At 43.5% G+C, this 25,071-nt stretch overlaps 3 protein-coding genes across 4 annotated transcripts; all 3 read left to right on the top strand.

The window, feature by feature from the left end:
- The first annotated feature begins 44 nt into the window (after nt 1-44).
- Nucleotides 45-7,030, top strand: LOC307237732 (proteasome subunit beta type-7-like). Its single transcript, XM_080010495.1, has 8 exons — nt 45-132; nt 606-690; nt 1,276-1,373; nt 2,091-2,234; nt 4,148-4,263; nt 5,267-5,325; nt 5,462-5,613; nt 6,710-7,030. The coding sequence occupies exons 1-8, from the start codon at nt 71-73 to the stop codon at nt 6,819-6,821; spliced, it is 828 nt and encodes a 275-aa protein (XP_079866621.1). The 5' UTR covers nt 45-70; the 3' UTR covers nt 6,822-7,030.
- Nucleotides 7,031-7,798: 768 nt separating this feature from the next.
- LOC307228788 (proteasome subunit beta type-8-like) lies at nt 7,799-12,112 on the top strand. Its single transcript, XM_079998583.1, has 6 exons — nt 7,799-7,973; nt 9,401-9,539; nt 10,140-10,251; nt 10,401-10,530; nt 10,961-11,165; nt 11,712-12,112. Exons 1-6 carry the CDS (start codon nt 7,848-7,850, stop codon nt 11,798-11,800), a joined length of 801 nt encoding a protein of 266 aa, XP_079854709.1. The 5' UTR covers nt 7,799-7,847; the 3' UTR covers nt 11,801-12,112.
- A 4,362-nt stretch (nt 12,113-16,474) lies between these two features.
- LOC307231534 (tapasin-like) lies at nt 16,475-23,713 on the top strand. 2 transcript variants are annotated; one of them, XR_013844205.1, is made up of 8 exons: nt 16,475-16,607; nt 18,926-19,114; nt 20,270-20,518; nt 21,083-21,442; nt 21,722-22,039; nt 23,071-23,212; nt 23,297-23,322; nt 23,459-23,713. XR_013844205.1 is itself a non-coding variant. In XM_080002291.1 (8 exons), exons 1-8 carry the CDS (start codon nt 16,556-16,558, stop codon nt 23,468-23,470), a joined length of 1,308 nt encoding a protein of 435 aa, XP_079858417.1. In that variant the 5' UTR covers nt 16,475-16,555; the 3' UTR covers nt 23,471-23,713. The 2 variants fall into 2 exon arrangements, 1 of the variants encoding a protein (XP_079858417.1); XM_080002291.1 differs by having other exon boundaries at nt 23,071-23,172.
- The last annotated feature ends 1,358 nt before the right edge of the window (nt 23,714-25,071 follow it).

The raw sequence follows: 25,071 nt of genomic DNA, 5'->3' as shown, positions 1-25,071 counted from the left end.
AGAGAGAGAGAGAGAGAGAGAGAGAGAGAGAGAGAGAGAGAGAGAGCGCTCAGGGTGGCTTCAGGTGAGAATGGCTCAATCCAACGTCCTGGAGACCCCAACGCCGGGATTTAATTTCGACAACAGTTGCAGGTTTGATTTCTCGGTGTTTCTTTCCGGTTCTGACTTTGTGTAAAAGAAAAATAAATAAAACCAAAAGTTGAAGCAGGAAGTCCAGTAACACAGCAACTCAATGGAGATGGAAAGTGAAAGCAGATCCTTGTTTTGGAAAGAGACTGAACCACGTACAAAGCTGAGCAAAGAGAAGCTGAAATGTTTGTTATTTGTCGGAATAGTTATATATATATTTATATTTATTGATTTATTTATTTTAATTTATATATATATATATATATATATATATATATATATATATATATATATATATTTTTTTTTTATATATATTGTTGTTTTTTTATTCATTTATATATATTTATATATATATATATATATTTATATATTTATATATATATTTATATAGTTGTTGCCATGCACTTCTTACTTTCCATGTTTCCATCGTCTATCCACCCCCACCCCCACCCCCACCCAACCACCTTTTGCTGCAGAAATGCTGTTTTGGAGGATTTGCTTGAGGGGGGGACACCCAAACCTTTAAAGACAGGCACCACCATAGCAGGAGTGGTGTTCAAGGTAAGTATTAGTAGTATTAGTACTATTAATAACAATAATGAATACAGCTGCATGCTGTGCATGAGGTCACATCCGTGTTTTGTGCCACATCGTGCCGTCAACGGACAAATTCTATCTTTTGGCTTCGGTTTGTTCTTCGCCCAAATCAATTTTTCTCAGACGTGCGTGAGAAGACACGGACGCAGATCCATCCCCGCCGAAGAATAGTCATAGAAGCATGTACGGAGCATGAAACTGCGAAAGGTTCGATTCCCAAGAGCGGTGGGGACTGGACTGAACACTGTTCTGGTTGTTGTTTTGAAACATGAAGCATCTTGAGGATGATGATGCTGCTGCTTTCAGGAACACAGAGCAGGAGTTTGCTCCGTTTCTAATGAATACGTCCGTAAAGGAAGGATTTGAACACTGCTGAGACAGCCGGGGAGGACACGGCACAAAAGGTTGAAAAGCCATCGCACTGTTTGTTTCGGGAGATTCATTTCATGGACAGGAAGTGCTGCGGGGTTTGGACGGAGCAGATGTTTGTTTCCACCTCAGCTGCGTTGGAGCTCTGGTGCTGAGGCTCCGTGGTGTGTGTTGCTCCAGAGCGGCGTGGTGCTGGGAGCGGACACCAGAGCCACATCCAGTGAGGTGGTCGCCGACAAGACCTGCGCCAAGATCCACCACATCGCCCCCAATATATAGTGAGTGCAGAGAGAAACCTTCCTCCCCTTCCTCCTCTTCCTCCTCTTCCTCCCCTCCCTCCTCTTCCTCCCCTTCCTCCCCTTACTCCTCTTCCTCCCCTTCCTCCTCTTCCTCCTCTTCCTCCTCTTCCTTCAATTCCTCATCTTCCTCCTCTTGCTCCATTCCCTCCCCTCCCTCCTCTTCCTCCTCTTCCTCCTCTTCCTCCCCTCCCTCCTCTTCCTCCCCTTCCTCATCTTCCTCCTCTTCCTCCAGGCCCACACCTTTCTCGTTCTTTCCTTCCACCAGAGCTTCACTCTTTTCTTTTGTGCGCCCTCCTCCCTTTCCATCCTAATTCCACAGACGTTATTGGCCCCAAAGAGCCAAGGAGTCCATACAATCTGTAAAAGGCTTCAAGTCAAAAGGAGCAACTCCAGAGCATCCAATCAAACTGAACAGAACAAACACTGATTCAAACGTCAATGTGAAATGAACCAATCAGAGACGTTGTCTGTGGAGCATGTCTGACTTCTCTCTGTGGGTTACAGAACTGAGATGTTGTCTTTGCCTTCCCCTCTCTGTCTCTCTGTCTCTCTGTCTGTCTGTCTGTCTGTCTGTCTGTCTGTCTGTCTGTCTGTCTGTCTGTCTCTCTGTTCGTCTGTCTTTCTGTCTCTCTCTCTGTCTGTCTCTATCTGTCTCTGTCTGCCTCCATCTGCCTCTGTCTGTCTGTCTGTCTCTAGCTGCTGTGGAGCAGGTACTGCAGCAGACACCCAGAAGACCACAGACCTTCTCTCCTCCAATCTCTCCATCTTCTCCCTGAACAGCGGCAGGAAGCCCCGTGTGCTCATGGCCGTCAACATTCTACAGGACATGCTCTACAGTGTGTGTGTGTGTGTGTGTGTGTGTGTGTGTGTGTGTGTGTGTGTGTGTGTGTGTGTGTGTGTGTGTGTGTGTGCATAGATGATACCAGATTCTTGGTAAATATGGGTGGGTGCCAGTGGGTTTGAACCTGTACTATTTGTAGGAAATGAAGTAATTATGAAATTGAAACTCTGTATTTGTATTTGTGTTTTTTAATGGTTAAAACCTGTTCAAAACAAATATTCTTGCCACTCACTTGGATTGAACCACTGTAAATGTACAGGAAGATGTTATCACCCGCTGGGCATTGCTGCCTGTCACACCTCCTCCGGTGCCCATGGGTCAGCTGCAGGGTCATCAGCCAGAAACCACCATTCACCAACGTTTTGCTTCTTTAATTCTGGAGCGTCTCCTGATGAAGCAGTGACAGGGATGTCTCCCTGTCACCCCCTGCAGCTGATAGTTGTTCTCCCCTGCGGCTGTTGTCTGGGGTTAGGTGTTCTTTCCCCAACACCTATCCTTCCCCCTTTCTCAGCCTCCTCTGCCAGGTCCTTTGTTGCCCTCTTTAGCCTCCCTCCAGTCACTCCTGCATCCCTCAAGAGGCGTGTTGTTGACAACCCCAAAAACCCTCGGCATCCGACCTCCACTGGGTAGATGGTAGCCTTCCAGCCAGCCTCCCGGCACTCAGCAGCCCGCTCTCAATACTTGGCCTTCTTACATTCGAAGGCGGCCTCAATCCCCTCCTCCAGTGGTACTGTGAGCTCGATGAGGTGCACAGATCTTGCCTTGGTTGACCACACAACTATGTCTGGTCGGAGAGATATGGTGGTGATCTCTGTGGGGAACCGGAGCTGCCTGTCGAGGTCAACCCTCATGTTCCACTCCTGGTCGGGGGAGAAGGGCCTTGATGTTTCTGTTTGCCTGGTATTTCTCCTTACCCCTCCTTCTGAGACAAAGCTGGTGTGGTCCTCTGCTGATAGTGGTTCTTTGTTACCCTGTCGACACACCTCCAGCATTTCGGCTAGTTTTTTCAGGACCTGGTCGTGGCGCCATCTGTAGCGCCCCTGTGAAAGCGCAATCTTGCAGCCTGATAAGATGTGCTAGACGCTTGCGTTGGGGGCATTGCAGAGTGAGCAGCATTCTTCGTTCCCAAACCACTGGTGAAGGTTCTGAGGACAGGGAAGCCTGTCGTAGGTTGAGCGAATGAGGAAGCTGAGTCTTGCCTGTGGAATCTTCCACAGGTCTGACCAACTGATGTTCAGGTTAACAACTCCCTCCCAGGTTGTCCAGCTTCCTTGACGGCCCTGCAACACAACCTTGATCTTGTAGCGATCTTCCTCCATGCTCGTCACCTCTGCCACCACCATCTCCTTCCTCTCCTTACGGTTGACCTTGGACCAGAAGCGTGGCACCTCTCCCCATCCTAGCCCTGCTCTTCCTGTCTGGACTCTGCCCACGATCTCCCGGTGTTGCAGCCGACCGACAGCTTGGTCAACCTCGGTTTGGGCATTCCACTTACGACCGGTTGGAACCTTGGCGTTTGCGTTCCTTACCGACTGGTCTGTGGACTCTCTTAGCTCGAGAACCAGTCTGGTCTTCTCCTGCATGTAGCCCAAACTCATGGACTGCAGTGGCAACTGCAGTGTGTTCTTCCCGAAGAGACCGGTTTCAGATAGGCACCGTGGCAGCCCCAACCACTTTCGGATGAATTAATTGGCTTTTCCATCCATCTTACTTGCGGTCTCACTCATTTTCAGGGGCCACATTACCCTCGTGTAGAGTGTGAACTGGTGGCACCAGACCTTATACTTCCCAGGAAGTTGGCTTCTACTGGCCTTCTACTTCCATATACCCTAGTATATGGAAGCATTTGAAGTGTGGCTCCTGATGCTGCTTGTTGGTGTGAATAAAATAATTTTATGTACTGCACCGTCAGGTACAGAGGCCAGATAGGGGCTCACCTCATCCTGGGAGGGGTGGACTGCACTGGACACCACCTGTACACAGTGGGGCCGCACGGCAGCATGAGCAAGGTGCCCTACCTCGCAATGGGTAAGTCATTTTGCATCATCAGTCAATTTAGCACATTTTTCGGTTAAAGGAATGGGTTTCCCCATCACAGACTATTGCAAGTTATTTTTCAGCTCGCATTGATGAAATAAGTCTTTTTTTTTTTGTCGAACATTCCAAACAAATTGGAAGTAACTTTTTCGAGGGGAAGCAGAGCTTTGATGCTCTGAGAGAAGACATTTCAAGACACTTTTTGTTATTCTAGGAAAACAGGAATACAGATAACTTTCCTCCTTTTCCTCTTGATGATAGATAGGTAGACAGACGGACAGACAGACAGACAGATTGACAGATAGACAAATAGATAGATAGATAGATAGATAGATAGATAGATAGATAGATAGATAGATAGATAGATAGATAGATGATAGATAGATAGACAGATAGATAGATAGATAGATAGATAGATAGATAGATAGATAGATAGATAGATAGATAGATAGATAGATAGATGGATAGATAGATAGATAGATAGATAGATAGATAGATAGATAGATAGATAGATAGATAGATAGATAGATAGATAGATAGATAGATAGATAGATGATAGATAGATAGACAGCTAGATAGATAGATAGATGATAGATAGATAGACAGACAGATAGATAGATAGATAGATAGATGATAGATAGATAGATAGATAGATAGATAGATAGATAGATAGATAGATGATAGATAGATAGATAGATAGATGATAGATAGATAGATAGATAGATGATAGATAGATAGACAGCTAGATAGATAGATAGATGATAGATAGATAGACAGACAGATAGATAGATAGATAGATAGATGATAGATAGATGATAGATAGATGATAGATAGATAGATAGATAGATAGATAGATAGATAGATAGATAGATAGATAGATAGATAGATAGATAGATAGATAGATAGATAGATAGATAGATAGATAGATAGATAGATAGATAGATAGATAGACAGATCATGTTTCTGTTTTCACGCTGAACACGGTGTTGTGCAGGTTCTGGTGACTTGGCGGCTCTGGGGATTCTGGAGGACAGATTCAAACCTGACATGGAGGTACAGAGTGGTGCACAAGTCCATTGGAGGCATTATAATTATAAATTCACATCATCTATAATATCTGTCTGTCTAACTGTCTGTCTGTCTGTCTGTCTGTCCACCCGCCTCCCTCCCTCCTCTTTGGTTTTCCCAGCTGGAGGAGGCCCAGTTCTTGGTGCGTGACTCCATCCATGCAGGCATCATGAGTGACTTGGGTTCGGGAAACAACATTGACATGTGTGTGATCACGGCGCAGGGGGTGGAGTACATCCGACCGTACCAGGAGTCCGAGTACAGCGACCAGAGGTGACGCTCCTTGGCTTTTACCACACTACAAGAGAGGCCACTGGCTCCAGCAAGTGCAAACATTCTTTGCCGGCTGTTCACACCTACTTACTATATGATCCATGCCAGATTCTGCTGTTTAAAGCCGTAACAAAAACACCTAAAATCAACCTTGGTCCTGGCCAAGTCAAATAATAAATCTATTTCAGTTTTCTTTTGATCACACCAAAATGTATGAATCACGCTCCTTTGGCTTGAGCCTTCGTCCTCCATCACTTGACCTTTGAACCACTGCAAATAAAGTTCAGTTTGAACTGTTGCTACCTGCACACATCAGGATGACGTCTATGAATCCATCTATGATCTGTGCGTTTAGACAGAAGTGGCATGAGCTGATGTGTTTTGTTCATGTTGAGACGTTCATAATACATATCCCATCTGTGTCACGTGGAAAAACATCCCAATCGGGTCATTTCAGTGAGTTGTTCAAAGTTACTCTGTCACCATCCTCCTTGCCTGCCTTGACTCCCTGTCTGTCTGTCTGTCTCTCTCAAGCCCTCTCTAGCTCCCCCTGTCTGTCTCTAGCTCCCTCTGTCTGTGTCTGGTGTCATTTCATTTCCCTGTCACTGCACACCTTTCCCCAGGCAGTGATCTCACCACCCGTCTCCACCTTCCTCATCCTCTTGTGGCAGCATGTGTCGCAGCACATGTCGCAGCACGTCCTTTCCACGTCCCTGCCTGTTTCCCTGTGTGTGCGCCCTGAACTGTGAGTTCCTGTTTCTCCGCCGGCTCCTCTGCTCCTGGTCCCTGATTCTGGTTTCCCTGCCTGGTCGTGACTCCCTGTCTTCCCTGTCACGAGTCTCTGCCGGTCCTGATCACCCGTCTGTTGCCTGTTCTGGATTCCCTGTGTCTTCTCAATAAACCCCCCTCAATACTCCTTAAACCCTGTGTCTTGCAGTTGGGTTCCTCCTCTTGACCACCTCTTAACAAACTCAGATGAAACGTGACGCGTCGTGTGGAGCGAGTTGTGGGGAATTCTCCTCAAGATGCTTTAAAACCCTTTCTGCAAATTGTTTGTCGTCAGAGTATCTGTTATTTCTCCCTAACTCTTTGGCAGGCGGAGGAAATACAGGCACCACCCTGGCACAACAGGCGTTTTGGAGGAGGAAGTCGTCCCCCTGAAGCTTGAGGTTGTGGAGGAGACGGTGCAGCGGATGGATACGCTCTGAGCCGCACGGCACTGCGGGGAAAGCAACATATTTAGCTGAGAAAAGGAGAAGAGGAAGCATCCAAATGAGCTTTTTTATTATTATCACTGTTTTTATTATTTTCCTCATTCATTTTTTGAAGACATTGCAAAGATGTTTTTAAGATGTAAATCCCATTTCTATTAGATGTTGAATGTGGATTTGAACATGTGACTACATATAAATAAACTGTTCAAGTATTGAATCAAATATTTTTTGCGTCCAACCCTGTGTTTAAAACATCCTGTACGCCTTTATTGGAAAACAAGAATAGTCGCTTGCTATAATAAATCTAATGAACAAAACAGTATGACTGAACTATCGGTGTTTTTACATAGTCATGTAAACAGTAAACATCACGCACTGATGGTGACAACCATATCCAAACAATACAACACCAACTGAATTAAACACTGAATAAATAACTTACATTTTTTTAAATACACACAAAATAAAACATGGCAAAAAAGTAAAGGAGTAAAGAAAATGTCTACCTAGACACTGATGACGACACAGTGTTTTAAACCTCCTATTGGTTAATACTGTTAAAGCCGCACCTTTCATACGCAATACGTCACTAACACCAGGCAACCACACAGTAATAAAACATGAATATTATTATAAAAAGCACACAAGCTGAATTCAATTGGTAAAAAAAAAATAATATTATATTGATTTTCAGTTTTGGATCATCAATTTATACCGCAATGTTGAATATGTTTATTTTATTGGTGGCTGATGTTTTCGGATTATAATATATATTAAAAAAAAAACCCCGAATAATAATAATAATAATAATAATAATAATAATAATAATAATAATAATAATAATAATAATAATAATAATAATAATAATATACCATCCAATTCCAAGTAAATTGTCAATCTAACTGTCAATATAAATCCGTGATCATATTACTTCCACTTTCGATTTCTTGGGTGAAATTTGGGACGTTTGGTTGCCAGGCAGTGTTTTCTGTCATATCTTTGTATTTCATTGTTGTAACCATGGCCCTTTTCCAAGTAAGCGGTTATAACCTTTATTCCAAGCTCGGTGGGCGGATGATGGACCAACCCAGTCACTACAGCTTCGGCACCAAAAGCCCAGAGTTTGCTGTTCCTTTGGGTGTGGACGTGAGTCTCATTTCACAAGGTTTTCCTTTTTGTTTGGTTTGTTTTTGTCATAAGAAGCTGAGTCGTTTGGAGCGTCAGAGCGTCCAGCTCCAGACGCGTCCGTTCAGTCGTTTTTACGCGTCTGTTGGTTCAAAGCAGGGGTGTCAAAGCTAGGGCCCGCGGGCCTCTTTGGGTGCCAGCAGGGGGCTCGAATCCGGCCCGCGGGGATTAATGGAGAGAAGGGGAAAATATTTGTATAATTATTTATAATTTTATATATGTTTTAATAGTTATAGTAAGGGCTGGGTATTGTTTAAAATGTACAGTACCAGTACCAATACCAGTACCTTAAAGTGATACCGATACCAATACAGTACTTCATTCATACCTTTTTTCTCTACTACACCCATCATGTGAATGGAAGCATTCAGTGTAAAATGCCACCACTCCTCCCCCTCCAAATTATTTTTACAGTAATAACATTTTGAAAGTTCAAATGATTGAAATATTTATGAAATAACTGAACCAAACTGTATAATGAAGTATTTGGGCAGTGTCGTTTGAAACAAACATCCAGTACAGGAGGAATGATGACAAGGAGGAAAACCTGTTCCACTGTTCATATGGACACCTGACTGTTGTTTTAAGATGAACCCATCCTTTAACACACTGTTGTAGCTGCTGCTGCGGTAGTGAGCCAATCACACGTCTCATTCCATGGAAGAAGGCTTGTGGTGATTGGCTGAGAGCAAAACCACACAAATAGTCTTTTTTTCTTCGATCTGGGGGCAAAAAGGATGGAATGCAGGTATCGTTTGACTGGAGAAGTTTCCATACTACTTGCTTTTGGGTTATTTCGGTCGATACCTTAAAGGTGTTGAGCACCAATACCCAGCCCTAGTTATAGTTGTGTGTAATTACTACAGATCCATCTGACTCAGTGTCAGTTGAGTTGAGGTGATGTTGGTGCTAAAGCCTCGTCCACATTGTGTGATTGTTTCAAGGGTGAAGGACGATGAAAAGATGTATCAGCTATCACTACCCTGACTCAGCTCCATCTCAAATCGCTGCCAAATCTGCCTCCAGAATCACCTCATGTGGCCCCAGCTTTAAATGAAAGGAAGCGCTTGAGGAAAAAAGCTGTCATTTCATACGCTTGGTTCCAATGACCCTGTCAGCGTCTCGGTGGGCTGCATCGCTCATGCACACATGCTGGCACAGACCTCCCATCACCGTTCAAAGGGATGAGGTCACATTTTGGCAGATTCGGCCCCAAACGGCCCGTTGGCCTCGTCGTGGATTGTGCGTGCGGAGGCCACGTGGGTGTGTGAGCGGCTCTTTTAAACGTCATATTCTGCTTTTACCCGCACCACCGACTGAACCATCGTCGATCCTCATTGGGGTTATGACAGACTCCAGTAAATCCCCTTTGTCCCCCTCTATTGCAGCCGTCCGGGCTCCTCAAGTCCTGCAACAGAGACGGGGTGTGCATCCACCTCCACCACGGAACCACCACCCTGGCCTTCATGTTCAGACACGGCGTCATTGTGGCCGTGGACTCCAGAGCCTCAGCTGGCAGTTACATCGGTACCAGCACAGTACTCAGACCTTTTACTTCAGTAAAAGTACAAATACCCTGTCGCAAAAAGAAAGTACCACATACCTCCTAAATGTACTTAAAGTATTCACAGTAAAGGTACTGGTCATATCCAGTGCTCTGATATAACAGAGCGGATATAAAACCTCAAATAAAAGTGATACTGAACCTTTTTTTCTGCAGGTGATGCTCATGCAGATCCTGAATACAAGTGATGATAAAACAGGATAGATGATGTCATAGTCATGTACAAGGATATGAGGCTAAATCATTATATTATTGAAAGTCTCTGAAAGTGATGATACTTCAATAAATACAGATACAGTACTTGCCACACAACGGTCAGTAGGTGTTGTAATTGTCCCTTTCTACTGAGCATCCTCTAAAACACATCATGTCAGTATGTGTGAGCTCCTGATGTTGTTTATTTATGACTTATTATCTGTTTCAATGCAATTACTTTGACTTTTGGCCCCTTTGTCTTCAGGAGGTTGAACAGCAAACCCCCAAATTAAAAATAAACACTTAGACACTTCCAATAGTTTGCAGATAAACTGCTCTAAGGTGTAATAACCCCGGTGTCTCTGCAGCTTCGCAGGAGGTGAATAAAGTGATAGAGATTAACCCTTTCCTGCTGGGAACCATGTCTGGCAGCGCCGCCGACTGTCAGTACTGGGAGAGGCTGCTGGCCAAAGAATGCAGGTCAGCCTGTCTGTCTGCCTGTCTGTCTGCCTGTCTGTCTGCGTCTCTGTCCGTCCGTCCGTCTGTCCCCTCTCCATCCTGGCTTTGCCTGTTTTCCACCTCGGGAGGCGTGTCCGTCTAAAATGTGTAATGTGTGTGAAATGTGTCAGACTGTACAAACTCAGGAACAAGCAAAGGATCTCTGTGGCTGCAGCGTCCAAGCTGCTGTCCAACATGATGCAGCGCTACAGGGGAATGGGCCTCTCCATCGGCAGCATGATCTGTGGCTGGGACCAGCAGGTGCTCCTTGTTGTGTTTGTATGCAGAGTGCAAGTGCAGGTGTGCAGCGTGGGCTGAGGCACATTCAGTGACGGTCAAATAGAAATAATTTGGAGCGACACCCAAGCAAGCAATAAGCTTAAAAAAGACCTTGTAGAATATGCCCTGTGCCTTTTTGTCTGTTTCTCACTCTTTCACATTGAAACGTTCTGTTTCCTTGTGGGTTGAAGAGACCAAAGTGCAGTTGAAACAGCGTCTTTTTCTGATCTGCCACAGTGTTTAGTATGAGATGGAAGGGTTTGTTCACACGGCGGCCGACAGTTGAACCTCTGCCTCCAGGGTCCCACCAAGAACAGAGGCAGCGTTTTCAGCGTCGCCCAAGCCAGATCTCTAGCACCAAATCAAAGTAAACGCTTGCAACCAACTGCACTGAACTGCGCTTCCTTCCCAGGGCCCCGGGCTTTATTACGTGGACGACAACGGGACGCGCCTGTCCGGTCGCATGTTTTCCACCGGCTGCGGAAACAGCTACGCCTACGGTGTGGTGGACAGCGGGTACCGGGAGGACATGACGGTGGAGGAGGCGTACGAGCTCGGCCGCAGGGCCATCGCGCACGCCACTCACCGGGACGCCTACTCCGGAGGAGTGGTCAACAGTGAGTAGGCTCCCAATGCTACACAACGTGTTGCTGGTTTTTTGTCTGGAGCGTCTCACTCGTGGCGTCTTGAAACCAGCAGAGAAAAGCTGCTCAAAGTGCGGATTCTCAACTCCTCAAACAATCCCACGTTTATGTCTGAGTGGAATGGTCCCAGAGGTTTTATCATTTGACAACAACAAATAACAAGGAATAAACAATGCTGTTGACAGTGCAGAGTCCAAGGTTGTTGATAGATTCACTACTAATCTCTATTCTTTGTCATTGTTTTGGCTGCTGGCAGCTATAGAAATTCTGACATCTGACAGCATCATGCATGACTCCTCTCATTTGTTAAAGATTGAGAGTCATTCTGGATTATTCTAACATGTGTTTAAAGTGATTCTACCAAGGTCAGTTGAATGTTGACGTGAGGTGTCTGTACGACGCCATTTTGAGTGTTTGAGTAAGAAAATTTAAATAAAGACATTTTGCGTGTGTGTGTGTGCCTGTGTGTGTGTGTGTGTGTGTGTGTGTGTGTGTGTGTGTGTGTGTGTGTGTGTGCAGTGTATCACATGCAGGAGGACGGCTGGGTCAAGGTGTGTAAGGAGGACGTCTCAGAGCTGATCCATCGCTACAGGAAGGGCATGTTCTGAATGTGAGCCCAGAAGAACATCTGTCGTCCATTTACTGACATTTATTACAGGTTCAAGAAAAAAGATGAGAAGACCTAAGGATTGAAGTGAAATAAATAAACTTCATCTTCAGTTAATTGATTGATTGATAATATGTTGATTTGATTCATAGACAGAAATAATAAATGATTCTATTTTTAGAACAACAGGTCATGCACTGCGTCCAGTTGAATAGATTTGAGTAAATGACATCAGTTATTTGAGTCATTTGACCAAAAGTGTCACGCTGGCATAATGTGCATTCTGGATAATTGTGTTGTCTGTAACGTTACGGTTACTCTTCATTTATATGCTTCAGCTCATATTTAGAAATAAAGACTGCTGCCTGAAGCTTTCATGGTGTGTGACCAATACGTGCGGGGAGTGGGACCCAAACTGAGATGCTGCATAGACACAGAATTTCCACAAACAGAACAAAACTTGTCAAGCAAAACATGTCAGTGTTGGAAGAAGAAACGTTGTTGTCATGAAACATTTGTAAAATGTCACAGGAACAAAACAAGTTGAAGCATCGGGGCGTGAGAGAGAAACGATCATGTCAAGTAGAAATATCAAAGCATAGAATTAAAGACTCAATTCCACTAAATCCACAGGAAGTAGATTTCCTCTGGCTGATATCCACCACAAGTTGAATGAAAGTAAAACAAATAATTGCATGAAGAGAATGTTCTATATCAGGACTTGAGGCCGTTGAAGTGAAAAAGGATCAGTGAGTTGCTGCGATACTAGATAGACCAACAGGAAGTGCCAAACATGATGCCACGCCCTGGCTGCTGTGTGCTGACAGCCCTCCCAAACCGGTTCGGTGTGATGGCTCCTGGTTCGGCAACCTCCAGTCTCCAAGTGATAGTGAGCATTGAAAACAGTCCCACTTGTTGGCTTTCATGCTCATAAGGTCATTATCCAGCCAAGCTAATCAAATGGAATAAGGATAACATGGACTGTACTTGATGTGGTGTTTTTAAAAGCACACACACTTAGAATCCAACACAGAGAACACAGTATTTCAGAGTTTGGCTGTGAAGGGGAAAATGTTTCTCATTCCAAGAGGGAATGAGATTTGGGCAAAGGGAATTTTACTGATTTACTCTTACAAAACGTCCCTAAACATTCCCTGCGAGGGATGTGTTGTTTTCTAAAGAGGAAACCTCTCTACTATCTCTCAGGGGTTCTCAACCTTTGCCACCCAGGACCCAGTTTTTAGCTCCCAAAATGTTCTTTTTTTCTTGTTGCCATTAATATTATTTGTGGTGTGGGGATGGTTTGAGCAGCCACACCTGACCTGGATCTAGGTCTAGGTCTGATCTGTGGCGTCTGATGCCGGTTGCTCAGCAGGTTTGACAAACCAGGCAAATGGAGTTACCTGATGAGTATTTTAGGGAATTAGTTATTGCTCATTTCTCTGTTGACAGAAGAGCAAATGACAACAAATGATCAACTGAACGTCTGTGTTGAAAAAGACAAACTTTGGAATTTGGGAAACTTTATTCAACGGCAGAATCCAAGTGCAACAACAATTGTGACGTAATAAATGTTTAACAAAGAAAATAAAACTACAATAATAATTAAAAAGAAAACAATAATGACAGCGCTCTGTTCTTCAAGTAAAACATCTTTCAACCTAAAGAGGAAGGAGCCACCACAACACAGGAGGAAACACACTTTTAATACATATATTGTACAGTTTGTATTGTATTGTTTAGTACATATATTGTAGAACAGGACGCTGTAGCTGTGATGTTGTGAAGCTACGTGGAGGAGACTTACTTTGAGCTCAGTTCTCTGCAGAAAATACGGTGGATTGAGTTTCTCAGAAAGCTCAGAGCTGTTGTCTAAACCTGAGGGAGGAGCAAAAGTGTGTTAGTATATACACCTTATTTCCTCAAATAGTGAGCGACACCTTTATTTACCTCAACTGCAAAAACTACCGCCCTTTATTGGAAGCAGGCTTATATTAGAGGCAGGCTGCTAAATCAAATTCCCTCTGTATGATGAGTATATTTGATCATATTTTAGGATGCATTTTAAATCAGACTTCCGTCTGGGTGCCATTCCATGCAAACACATGAATGGTGAAAAAAATAAGCTCCTAGCTACTCTTAAAGTCTCACTTGTGGTGGGAACAGACCAGGGGGAAATAGTTTTTTCTGAGTTTTCCTTGAACGCAGCACGTGCTGTTTTGGAGCGTTGGAGAGCGACAGCGCTCAGAGCGAGGCCTTTGCCCCAAGAAGCGATCTGTGATCTGATGCACAGCAGTATGAAACGGAGTAAATTAAATCCATCTAAAATAAAAACACTGTTTTATTTTCTTTGTTTGGAGAAAAGATCACTCTTAAGGAGCTGCAGAGCTGTTCCGGTGCGGAACTCCACAGCTCAGATGGGTTTTTCCTCCGCTCTGTATTTGAGGCAAGTTATGGGTGTACGGTCTAGTGGGAAGGAGCATTATTTAATATTAAAGCCTTTACGTTCACTGGTTTTCTGTTGAATCATCAGAGCCTCAATTTCTCCCACAAGACTTGGTGCAACAGGAAGTTAAATTAATATCACATTCCACTTACCAGGTGGGAGACATTTTTCTGAAAGAAAGGGTAAAAAACATTGATTAATATGAAATAAAGATGAGAAAAACATTTTTTTTCAGTGCAGTGTTCCACGTCCTCTCTCCAGTTCATCATGAGCCCCCTTCCTGTCTCTGACGCAAGTCGTGTTGCGGTGCTTAAACTTGAGTTGGCGAACGATTCCCGTACGATTCGGTCGTAACCAACAAATCTTTTAAACGTCTCAGGAGCCTGGAGTCACTCCGGCAAAATAGTCGTTCGTTGGTTTCCTTTGCGCGGGTCACGCACTGTGCCTCAAGCAGCCCAGCAACGAGCCCAACAAGCTCCTCAACTGTCCATGCAGTGAGTGGACGAGCGAGAGAGAGAGAGAGAGAGAGAGACAGAAAGTGAGAGAATCTACAACTCACCAAGTGAAAATAATCAGAGGATGAAATGAAGGTGAGTGATTTACACCCTGCATTCCACCAAAATAATGACAATTCAGTGATTCCTGTGAGAATCCCGTTCAGGGCTCAGAGTGGAACAGACTCTTCCTCCTCTCCTTCATCCTTCAGGAAGTCCTCCCTCGCTCACAGCGCGTCACGCCGACCCAACCACGCCAACGCAGAAAGAAAGAAAGAAAAAAAGAAAGAAAGAAAGACTGGATCCTCTCCATAGAAACAGTGCATTTGTACAGTATTCTGATGTGACTTGGTACGTTCAGTGCAGCTCTACAGTCACTCAAACTACTTTTCTGTCGTCTCCTCTGCATCCAAATGAAACAACAAGTCATGAATCCACACTGCGTTGCCTTCTACACTTTGGAGGCTTGTGCTCCTCCATGAGTGACTTTGTGCCTCGTGGTTGAAGATGTTGTTCAGTTGTTGAGGCTTCATCAATCCCTTCTGCAAACACATCTTCCTTCCGGGAAATAATGAAAAGTATTGAGTTGAATGAGATGAACTGTGATACACACACACACACACACACACACACACACACACACACACACACACACACACACACTATTTAGTACGCTGAGTTAGCAGGTGAGTGTTTTTTAGGATGTACTCCATCATGAATACGTAGTGCATAGCGCTCAGGAAGTAGGGCTGGATTTCTCCACCAGCTGATGGTGTTCATGGGAAACACCCACACACTGTGCCACACCCCTTCTCAGATTCTTTACTGCCATTTTGTCTTCTGCGCTGTCCTGAAATGGAAGATAAACACTGTCTGTTCCTTATTCAACATTCAATATATAAATAAATAAATATATATATATACATATATATAAATATATATATAGCGAGAGAGAGACTGGGAGGTTTTATACTATTTGTCAGCCTTTCTTAACCTTTGTTGACAATATAAAGCTCGCAGCACAACAATGAAACCAGTTTATTTTCTGTCATTTGACTCTATTTTGTGTTATTTCTTTTCCTTCTTTGATGTCTGGTCATGTATGATGTTCATATGTTTATGTCTGGTATCTGGAGGGAGGGGGAAGGGGAGTTGTTGACTTTTCTTTTTCTGTTGCTCGTGTTTGAACCTGTGATATAATGTGAAAAACAAAATAAAAATACTTTGTGCTGTGCTACTTTATCTCTATTATCTCTATTATCATGCATGGACACAAGGAAGGGAGTCCAGGGCCAACGTGGTGTTGGGAGGGTGGAGAAAGCAGCAAGCTTACCCCTTCAAATAAGAAGCTAAATAATGGTCTTGTCCTCAAAGAAAAGAACGACGTTAAATGATAAAATAAAATAAAAACCTCAGGTGCCACCAACACACTCACGTCCACGTTTCCTTCTGTTCCTTCTCTTCTTTCCCACCAGGTTATTTTACACAGCGGAACTTTTTTATAGACTTTTACAACTTCAAGTCAGTGTCCTTTTTGAAAAGGTAGTATTTGTAGTATTACTAGAAGAAGGACGGTGACGCTGCTGTCATATGAAACAGGTTGAATAAAAAGAGGAAGAACAAGAGCACAGCAGGTGATCATGACGCTTCAGCCACGGTGCGTCCATGGTGCAGTGCTGCTCAGAGGGCGCCATCTAGCGGCCGAGTACATAGAGGCTGCGGAGTGAAAGCGAAAGTGAAAAAGTTGCGGCACCGAGGGCGTTGGAAATCCACCATCGTCCATTGGGGCAGAAAGAAGAAAGAAGCAGCTGCGACCATGAGCTTCTGCGCGGTCTACACACTGGTGGCAATGTCCTGCTTCATCCACGGTACAGTGCGGTGCTTAGTCCTGCGTGTTGGCTTTTGCGTGGCGCGGCGCGGTGGGGGCCGCGAACCGTCGTGTGTGAACGCGAAGCCTTTTTGATATTGAAACGTTTGTGGTTCCACTGTTGCTGAGAAGGAAACGTCGTCAAAGGGCGACTGCACCTGCACGACACACTGCGTGGAGTGTGTTCCACGCAGCGGCTCTCGGCCGTCGAAGGTACGGATGGGCGCGTCGATACTCAGCTATCGATACTCCGATACCCGCCGGTCGATATTTTGGAGTCGGTACTTTTCTGTTTAAATATGGCGACCCCGCTGTGCTCGTACAACACGTGTGGTTTGTTGTCACTTCTGGGAGTTTTGGGCTTGAGACGCTCGCGTCTCAGACGGCAAGTCCGTGTCACGTGACCACGGCAGCCTATCAGCTGTCAGGGCCGATGCTCACTGCGCCGCCCCAGTCAAGCCCCGCCTCCTTGAAGCCCAGCGGGAGCAGGCAGCGCAGTGCGGGCCTGTTTTGTGTGGCGCTGTGGTGCCTGCCGAGCGACGTTCACTGCGCTGTTGTGTCGTGCATGATGCGTCATTCACGCGTTGTCCATAATTCACACAAGGGATGATGAGTAGTCAGAATGACGTCAACGTCTGAATTCTCTTTCAGTGCAATAACAACGTTTTGCATTTTGTTTGTTGAGGTTGATGATGATGATGATGCTTCTTGAGCACTATGTTGATCTTTCAGTTTAAGAAATTTAATTGATTTTGTATTGTTTGAAGTCCAATTATTTATATTGTAGTTATAATATTATTATGATACATTTATTTTAATCTCATTTAAATTTATTTTACTCATTGATCAATTTTGTTATCATTTCATAAGCATTTCTGTATTTTAAGTATTTTTGTCAATGAGTTTTATTCATATTTCCAAGTAATTAATGAACACTGCGCAATCATGTGATTTTCCTTTCAGGGGCAAAAAGTATCAGTATCGGTATTGGTATCGATGAAAAACTACCATTAACTAATGGTGTCATATCGAAAGTAAAAATGTCCATCCCTCCCTAGTCGAAGGAAAGCTGCTGCATTTGAGTCAAACTCAGAAAACGTGTGAAACCAAAAGTTATTTGTGCCTAAAAAGCAACTGTTTCATTGATGAGGGTTATATTTTACAGATTATAGCCCAACCAGCGCACGACGTGATGATCACTTTTTAGCACCGGCATCAAACAGCCCGAATATAAGTATTAAAACATACAAAAGATGCGTGACCCCGATGAACTCAGTGGGAGATACAGCCGGAGAGTGGGGAGACTGCACATTATTTACAATGTGTGCAGGGATCATGTGTTTTTAATGTCACACAATAACAATTTAGGATCGTTCAATTCCTTTTCTTTGGTGTCAGAGCTCGTGGCCCTGACGCAGCACTCTGATGACGTAGCCGTGTGGATATTATACCTTGTATTGTGTTCTGAGACACCCTGTCATCAGGGATTTGTCAAAGATACTAAACATTTATTTGTCAAATACATATTGTGCTGTACTGCATGGAGGGAAACGCTTTTTAGCAAACTCCAGAGAATGTGCTGAGCAGAGAATAAAAATAATTACAATAAAATAAAATACAAATCTAAGGAACTATAAAAAGGTATGAATCCTATTTAACATCTATGTACAGCAGTCAACAAATACCAAAAACCACACACACACACATACACACACACACACACACACACACACACATATATATATATATATATATATATATATATATATGGAAGAAGGTGGCCTGGTCTGATTAATCTGTTTTCTTCTACATCATGTGGATGGGCGGGTTCGTGTGCGTTGTGTACCTGGGGAAGAGATGGCACCAGGACGCATTATGGATTTATCTCTTCCCCCCTTGACAGGTGCCATTGGAACCAGATGATCCATGTTATTCACTTCACCTGTCACTGGTTTTAATGTTGTGGTTGATCAGTGTATTTATCACTGCAGCCCAAATCCCAGATGATATCTAGTGTCATATCACAATATAAACATTATATTATATCGATATATATCGCCCTCGTGTGGACCTGCTATTATTTTGAAGGCGCACCCAGATAATTTAATTATTTTAAGCCACATAAGATATGACCATCTAGGTTCATTCCTATCTTGTGTCTGTATCAGAGCAATATCAATAGAATATATTGTGATGTCAGACTAGATTTTGTTTGTAATATTTTCAACACTGCTCTCTACACACTATACACTGCACATTGCTCTGTATTGCAGTTACTTTTCCACACTTCATCCCTCCCCTGCCTCTTCCCACCTCCAGGCTGTTGCAGCAGCTGCCCGGTGCTGGAGTGCTGGTTCCTCCCGGAGAATACGCGTGGAGGCTTCGCCGCGGCCATGAAGCAGGAGAGATCCCTGCTGCACATCAGGACGGACGCACACAGGCCGCACAGAGAGCCACTGGAGCAGGCTTCCTCAGACATACACCCAGAGAACGTTTACCTCATCACCGGTCAGTCTGGGAAAAGAGTCATTCCATGACGCCAGGGCCGTTTGGCTGCTCCACATTTAACGCTCTATAAAACACAGTCATCTGCCATCATGTCTGCCAAGCTCAAAACTATTCATTAAACGTTTGTTATGAACATACTACATGAGAAAACTTTATTTAACGTTGATAATAATATGTTTATTATTTTATAACCTCTTAAAAGACCACTGTTTATTTTCATGTCCGTATATAGTCGTGGAAGTTGCATCACAAATATTACAGAAAAAAAGTATTATGTATCAACCGTCACAACTTTGTTATTTTCAGAAGTAAAACAGACGTTTCCCTGTCTCACACCACATATTAATACAATTAAAATATAATTTATTTGTGTCCCTCAGTTTTGCTTCCCCCCTCACACCAACTGACTTTTCCTCCAAAACAAACAAACTTTTGCTTTAAGTGAATAAAGAGGAAGTGATGTCATTGAAGCCTTCAGAGGAGCTCCATTCAAAACCTGTTCAATTAAGATATTATTTATTACAAATAATTTAATGTTTTGTAATATTTGATGAGGTCTGTCAAGCATAACCTTTCCACCCCGTCACTGAAAATAGAGGAAACAGTTTTAAAATAAATTATTTGTGATATTTTAAAAAGATAATGTTATTTAGTTCTAATTATTAACTATAATAGAGTATATTTTTTGTGTGGCGACATTTAAAGTAGGAATGCATGCGTAATGTAGGATAAAAATAATGCTTTTGTGTCTGAGGTGTTTTCTGAGAAGTTAAACATGTATATTAAACGATGGAATGTCAAATTGAAAAATAGACCAAATGGCACCCGTCTCATGGGACGACTCAAAAAGGGGATTTCATGTCATGAAAGCTGAGAGAAGTGTATTTTGTTATCGGTGTTTGAAAACAACCTTCCTTCAGGCAGATTTCAGCCTTTTTTCATATGTTGGTTTTCCCCAAAATTAAGACTATATTTATTTGCTACATGTACAGCTCCTTTAGGGATTGTGTTGTGTAGTATTTGTGTTTTTATTTCCATTTTATTAGCTCCGGAGTACTTAAGTGTGTTGCAGCTCAAATATTCAAGTGGTCATTGAAATCCATCATCAACGTTCACAACATTCTCATTTTCACACGTTGTGCTTTTCCCCTCCAGACCTCTCCGGCTCCCTGTGCCACCCCTCTCTTCACCCTCCCAGAGGTTCCCTCAGGAAGCCGCAGTGTGAGATCAACCCCTTCCAGCCTCACCCCTCCACCGTCCGATGGGCGGCTTCGCTCACAGACTCCGCCCTCAGTCCCATCCACCTGGGGGCTACCTGGCTGTCCTCCGCCGTGCGAGGGCTCGACACGAAGCTGGTCTTATCCAGTGTCATGCGTGCTCCCACGGGAACGAAGGAGCCGAATGGTAACGCTTTTTCTCGCGCCGGAATTTAGAAAAACAATGATCTTTTGCACACGGATCATGTGACATTGCTCATTTCAGAGCACTCTCAGCCCCGTCCTTCCAGCCACTAGTACATGTCCATCATATTCACTGCTCGTTGTAAATATATTACCATGGTAGATTCTGGACATTATTTATTGTATTTCTGAATGTCCCTTTAACCATTTAATGCCCCGCTCCACCAAGTCAAATTCCTTTTACATAGAAAAGTTCTTATGAAGGCAAGTTATTATATACCTTATTCTACCTTCCAACTTGGTAAAGGACACAAAGAGGCATCATGTAGTATTTACATAATAAAATCAAATAATGATTAACCAGGTAAAGACAATAGTGAAATAAATTAATAAATGAGTGAATGACTAGATAAATAACAAAATAAATAAAGAATAAAATAATGATATATGAACATAAAGACAATAGTGAAATAAATGCGTGAATAAATAAAAAATGAAATAAAAACACAATTGATAAACAGTGCACATAATGCTTTCTCTCATATCCATCTTGTTTATCTCACTGCAGTGGTCCTGAGCGTGTCCACTAAAACCATCTCGGTGCAGTCCAGACTCAGGGAGCCCGTCGTGCTGGACTGTCAGTTCTGGGTGGACTCCCTCTGGCCTCTCTCCGACTCGGGCTTCGCTGTGGAGTGGCGGTACCAGTTCAGGGGAAGCGGCCGACTGGTTCTGGCCTACGACGGTAAGTCGGACCGCTTGGCCGACGCTGGGGAGGAAGGGGCCACGATGGACTTCCAAAGCCTCCACGAGAAAGGAAACGCATCCCTGATCCTGCAGGAGGCCCAAGTGCGTCACTCCGGGATGTACATCTGCACAGTGTATCTGCCCTACCTTCAGGCTCAAGTGGCTGTGGAGCTGGAGATTGTGGGTGAGGGAGAGACTCAAAGACATAAAATACACACTCATAGGATAAACTGTGCTTTTAATATACTCAGCATCACAAGTAATAAACTGAAATGCAAGTTATGAACCAGATTTATAATTCCCAGGAAAAGGAAAAAAGTCAGAGGTAGATGGTAGGAAGACTACCTTTAAAATACAAGCGTTCCCAGATGAGGTGGGATACAGCAGAAGATGTATGTGAAAGTGTTGAGACGGTTCTCACATCAAACGCTTGCTTTTTCCCCTCATCTCTCCACTTTTCCAGAGCCTCCGTCTCTCTCCATCTACCCCTCCCCTCTGCCGCTGACCGTCCCAGGACAGGTCATCACTGTCCAGTGTGAGGCGTCCGGCTACGCCCCCCTCTCCCTGGAGCTGAGCTGGGAGTTCCGAGGGGCCGACGGGAACGCCCGGTCGCTGGGGTCGGGCGGCGTGACGGGCCACCGGCAGGCTGGGGACGGCACCTACAGCCAGAGCACCAGGCTGGAGCTGGACCCAACCAACCTGGGAGGAGGAGGGGAGCTCAGCTGCATTGCTGCTCATCCTGGAGGCAGCAGGCGAGCTGGGGTCACCTTCAATCTCATGGGTAAGACACTAGATTCAGGGTGTGGGTTGGGCAAAATGGGACACACGGCCCCATATGAAAAACAGCTACAGAAAGGGACCTGAAGCTGATAATTGTTTCATCCTAATATGTCATATTATTATTACTTGACACAACAAGGAACGTTCAGTTCTGGCTTTTGGCAACAATGAACAAACCGTGTGAGACTGAGATGAGCTAAAAGGAAATACAAATGAGATAAATGGCAGAATAGTTTTTAAACTTCCACCGCCTTACTGTAAATATAATGACATAAACTTATATATTATATTATATTCACTTTTGTCAAATGTATTTCAACAATAACGTTTTAAAATTGTTTGCTCACCGTTCTTGTGATCATTTTGACCCCACGAGTTGAGATCTTGCGTGGAGCCCCAGATGGAGGGAGATTATCAATGGTCTTGTACGTCTTCCATTTTGTAATAATTGCTCCCACAGTTGATTTCTTCACAACAAGCTGCTTAGCTATTGCAGATTCAGTCTTCCCAGCCTGGTGCAGGTCTACAATTTTGTTTCTGGTGTGCTTTGACAGCTCTTTGGTCTTGGCCATAGTGGAGTTTGGAGTGTGACTGTTTGAGGTTGTGGACAGGTGTCTTTTATACTGATAACGAGTTCAAACAGGTGCCATTAATACAGGTAACGAGTGGAGGACAGAGGAGCCTCTTAAAGGAAAAGTTACAGGTCTGTGAAAGCCAGAAATCTTGCTTGTTTGTAGGTGAACAAATACTTATTTTACAGAGGAATTTACCAATTAATTCATTAAAAATCCTACAATGTGATTTCCTGGATTCTTTCCCCCCCATTCTGTCTCTCATAGTCAAAGTGAACCTATGATGAAAATTACAGGCCTCTCATCTTTTTAAGTGGGAGAACTTGCACAATTGGTGGTTGACTAAATACTTTTTTGCCCCACTGTATCTTTCTGTGTGTGTGTGTGAGAGAGAGAGAGGTTTGAGTCTTGGTTCAGGTAAGAAAATATAATTGATTGAATGTGTTATTAACCCTTTCAGGGTTTAGTGCACCTTCTATGGAGGACTCCATGGCGATGGTTGGAGTAGCACTGCTGCTGTATGGATTTCTCAAACTTGCCTTTTGGAACTGCACCAGCTCAGGTACCAAATAAAGGCGTTTTGAAGCCGATGGGATGTCGCGGTGAGCGCTGTCTGCAGTGGATGAGAAGCTTCTTTCTCAAGCCGTCCTGGATCTAACTTTGTGTGTGTGTTTGCTTTGATTCAGGCTCGGACGGCGTCAAACAACAGAAGGTAATTTCATCGTATCTGTGCTGGTCCTGTGGTGTGAATATCCAGTGGTGGTGCAGTGTTTTTGTAGCGTCTTGTTTGTGTTGACGAGGAGCTCTCACTCCTCTTGTAACTTGCTGTCAACATCTTCCATTTACAGAAAGAGAAGTGAGAATGACCAGAGGGAGCCCTCCACCGTGGAAACGTCTGTTTTTCCTTTGTCGTCGTGGTGATTTCATTTTTGTTTCATCTGGAGCTGAAAACATTTGAAATGATATTATTTTATGAAGGAGCGTGTACATGATGGAAAGATGCCTTGACGTGTGGATGAGTTCAGCGTATGTAAAAGAAGTGTGATGGGTTGGTTGGTTTTTGTTAGAAGTCAGTTTATTGAACAATAAATAGTTTGTTTGTGAAAGAAAAGTCTCATGTTTCTATGAAAGGCATCAAAGTAGCTTTGAATTTCCCCAATTAAAGTTCCATGAGCACACAAGCAGTCAACAAAACTGCCAGGTCAGAATAAATTCAGCATAATACTGTACAAGGGGGTTAAAAATATATAATATATATTATTATATAAATATATAATGTAGCTGAATGTTATTCTCCCTTGTAAGTCGCTTTGGATAAAAGCGTCTGCCAAATGACTAAATGTAAATGTAAATGTAATATAATAGTGCATTGCTCAACAATTCCTCCCAATAAACAAAACATAGAGCATCAACTGTATCATACAGAAGGTTTGAAATGAACTGATGGAAAACAGTTTTCCCACAATTTGCTCATTCACAGAAAGAAAAATGTGAAAACCACCATTTCTGTTTTTACAAATATAATAAAACTTTCACAAATCAGAAATGAGCTTTAAAGTGCAACTTAGGTTTGTTATTATAATGTAGTCCAGGTTCTACGAGTACAAGTACAGTCATTTTTTAAATACCCACTTTTATGTGGTGATGTAAATTAATGCAGTGGTTTGCTAATAATAATAATAATAATAATAATAATAATAATAATAATGGGTCATCAGGCTTAACCTCCATTTATTTTACTTTTCATGTGACCATATGTGACCCACCGTGGGATTCAGGTACATTTGTTGCCGTGAGACATTTTTTCATGTCATTTGAAAATGAAGAATCAGAGCCGTGTGTATAAATGTATGAACACACTATGTTACATGTGCTGTGTGTAGTGTAATGACTGACACTTTGTCCTTCTACACAGTAGACACAGGTTCGATATCCGACTGTTACTAAAAAACTCTTTCTCCCTGGGGATGAAGCTGTAACAGGAGTAGTTTCCTTGTTGTGTCGAGCGTCACTTTGTACTAAAACATTTAAAGAATTGCACAAGCTGGTCATTGGGAGGCACATTCAAACGTCTTTCCATAGCTGCACCTCATCTGGGCAACAGTGGTAGAAAGTTAGGTTCAGCAAACATTTGAACGTCACCTACAAGTACATTTCTTTTGACAGATCTTTTGCCAAGAAGACGACGGCAGCACTGAAATACAACAGAATTAGTCTCTGTGACATAAATATTCAGGCTTCTAGGGACGTCACGCCAGAGTAGAAACGTATGGCACATCTGTCGGGACACACTGGGCGCCGTGGAGGCAAAGCATTAGATTGTGATTCTTACCTTCAAAAGTAAAGCAGATATGCACCACGATGGAGCCATAACTTCACCGTCTCAACTTATTGAGTAAGTTGATGAACATTTAAGATGACATGTTCCTCACCGTACCATGATTCTACCTGGATGACAAAC

Source organism: Zeus faber (assembly GCF_960531495.2).
Source record: "Zeus faber genome assembly, chromosome: 1".
Lineage (NCBI taxonomy): Eukaryota > Metazoa > Chordata > Actinopteri > Zeiformes > Zeidae > Zeus > Zeus faber.
Note: the sequence above shows the minus strand (reverse complement) of the source record. Positions and strands in the feature narration are given on the sequence as shown.

Excerpts from the sequence above, each read along its gene's own strand:
- LOC307237732 (XM_080010495.1), top strand. The coding sequence starts at position 71 with ATGGCTCAATCCAACGTCCTGGAGACCCCAACGCCGGGATTTAATTTC. Across the intron at positions 691-1,275 it reads TAGCAGGAGTGGTGTTCAAG|AGCGGCGTGGTGCTGGGAGC; the intron begins GTAAGTATTAGT and ends GTGTTGCTCCAG. Across the intron at positions 1,374-2,090 it reads CACATCGCCCCCAATATATA|CTGCTGTGGAGCAGGTACTG; the intron begins GTGAGTGCAGAG and ends GTCTGTCTCTAG.
- LOC307228788 (XM_079998583.1), top strand. The coding sequence starts at position 7,848 with ATGGCCCTTTTCCAAGTAAGCGGTTATAACCTTTATTCCAAGCTCGGT. Across the intron at positions 7,974-9,400 it reads CTGTTCCTTTGGGTGTGGAC|CCGTCCGGGCTCCTCAAGTC; the intron begins GTGAGTCTCATT and ends CCTCTATTGCAG. Across the intron at positions 10,531-10,960 it reads TCTGTGGCTGGGACCAGCAG|GGCCCCGGGCTTTATTACGT; the intron begins GTGCTCCTTGTT and ends CTTCCTTCCCAG.
- LOC307231534 (XM_080002291.1), top strand. The coding sequence starts at position 16,556 with ATGAGCTTCTGCGCGGTCTACACACTGGTGGCAATGTCCTGCTTCATC. Across the intron at positions 16,608-18,925 it reads AATGTCCTGCTTCATCCACG|GCTGTTGCAGCAGCTGCCCG; the intron begins GTACAGTGCGGT and ends TCCCACCTCCAG. Across the intron at positions 19,115-20,269 it reads GAACGTTTACCTCATCACCG|ACCTCTCCGGCTCCCTGTGC; the intron begins GTCAGTCTGGGA and ends TTTCCCCTCCAG.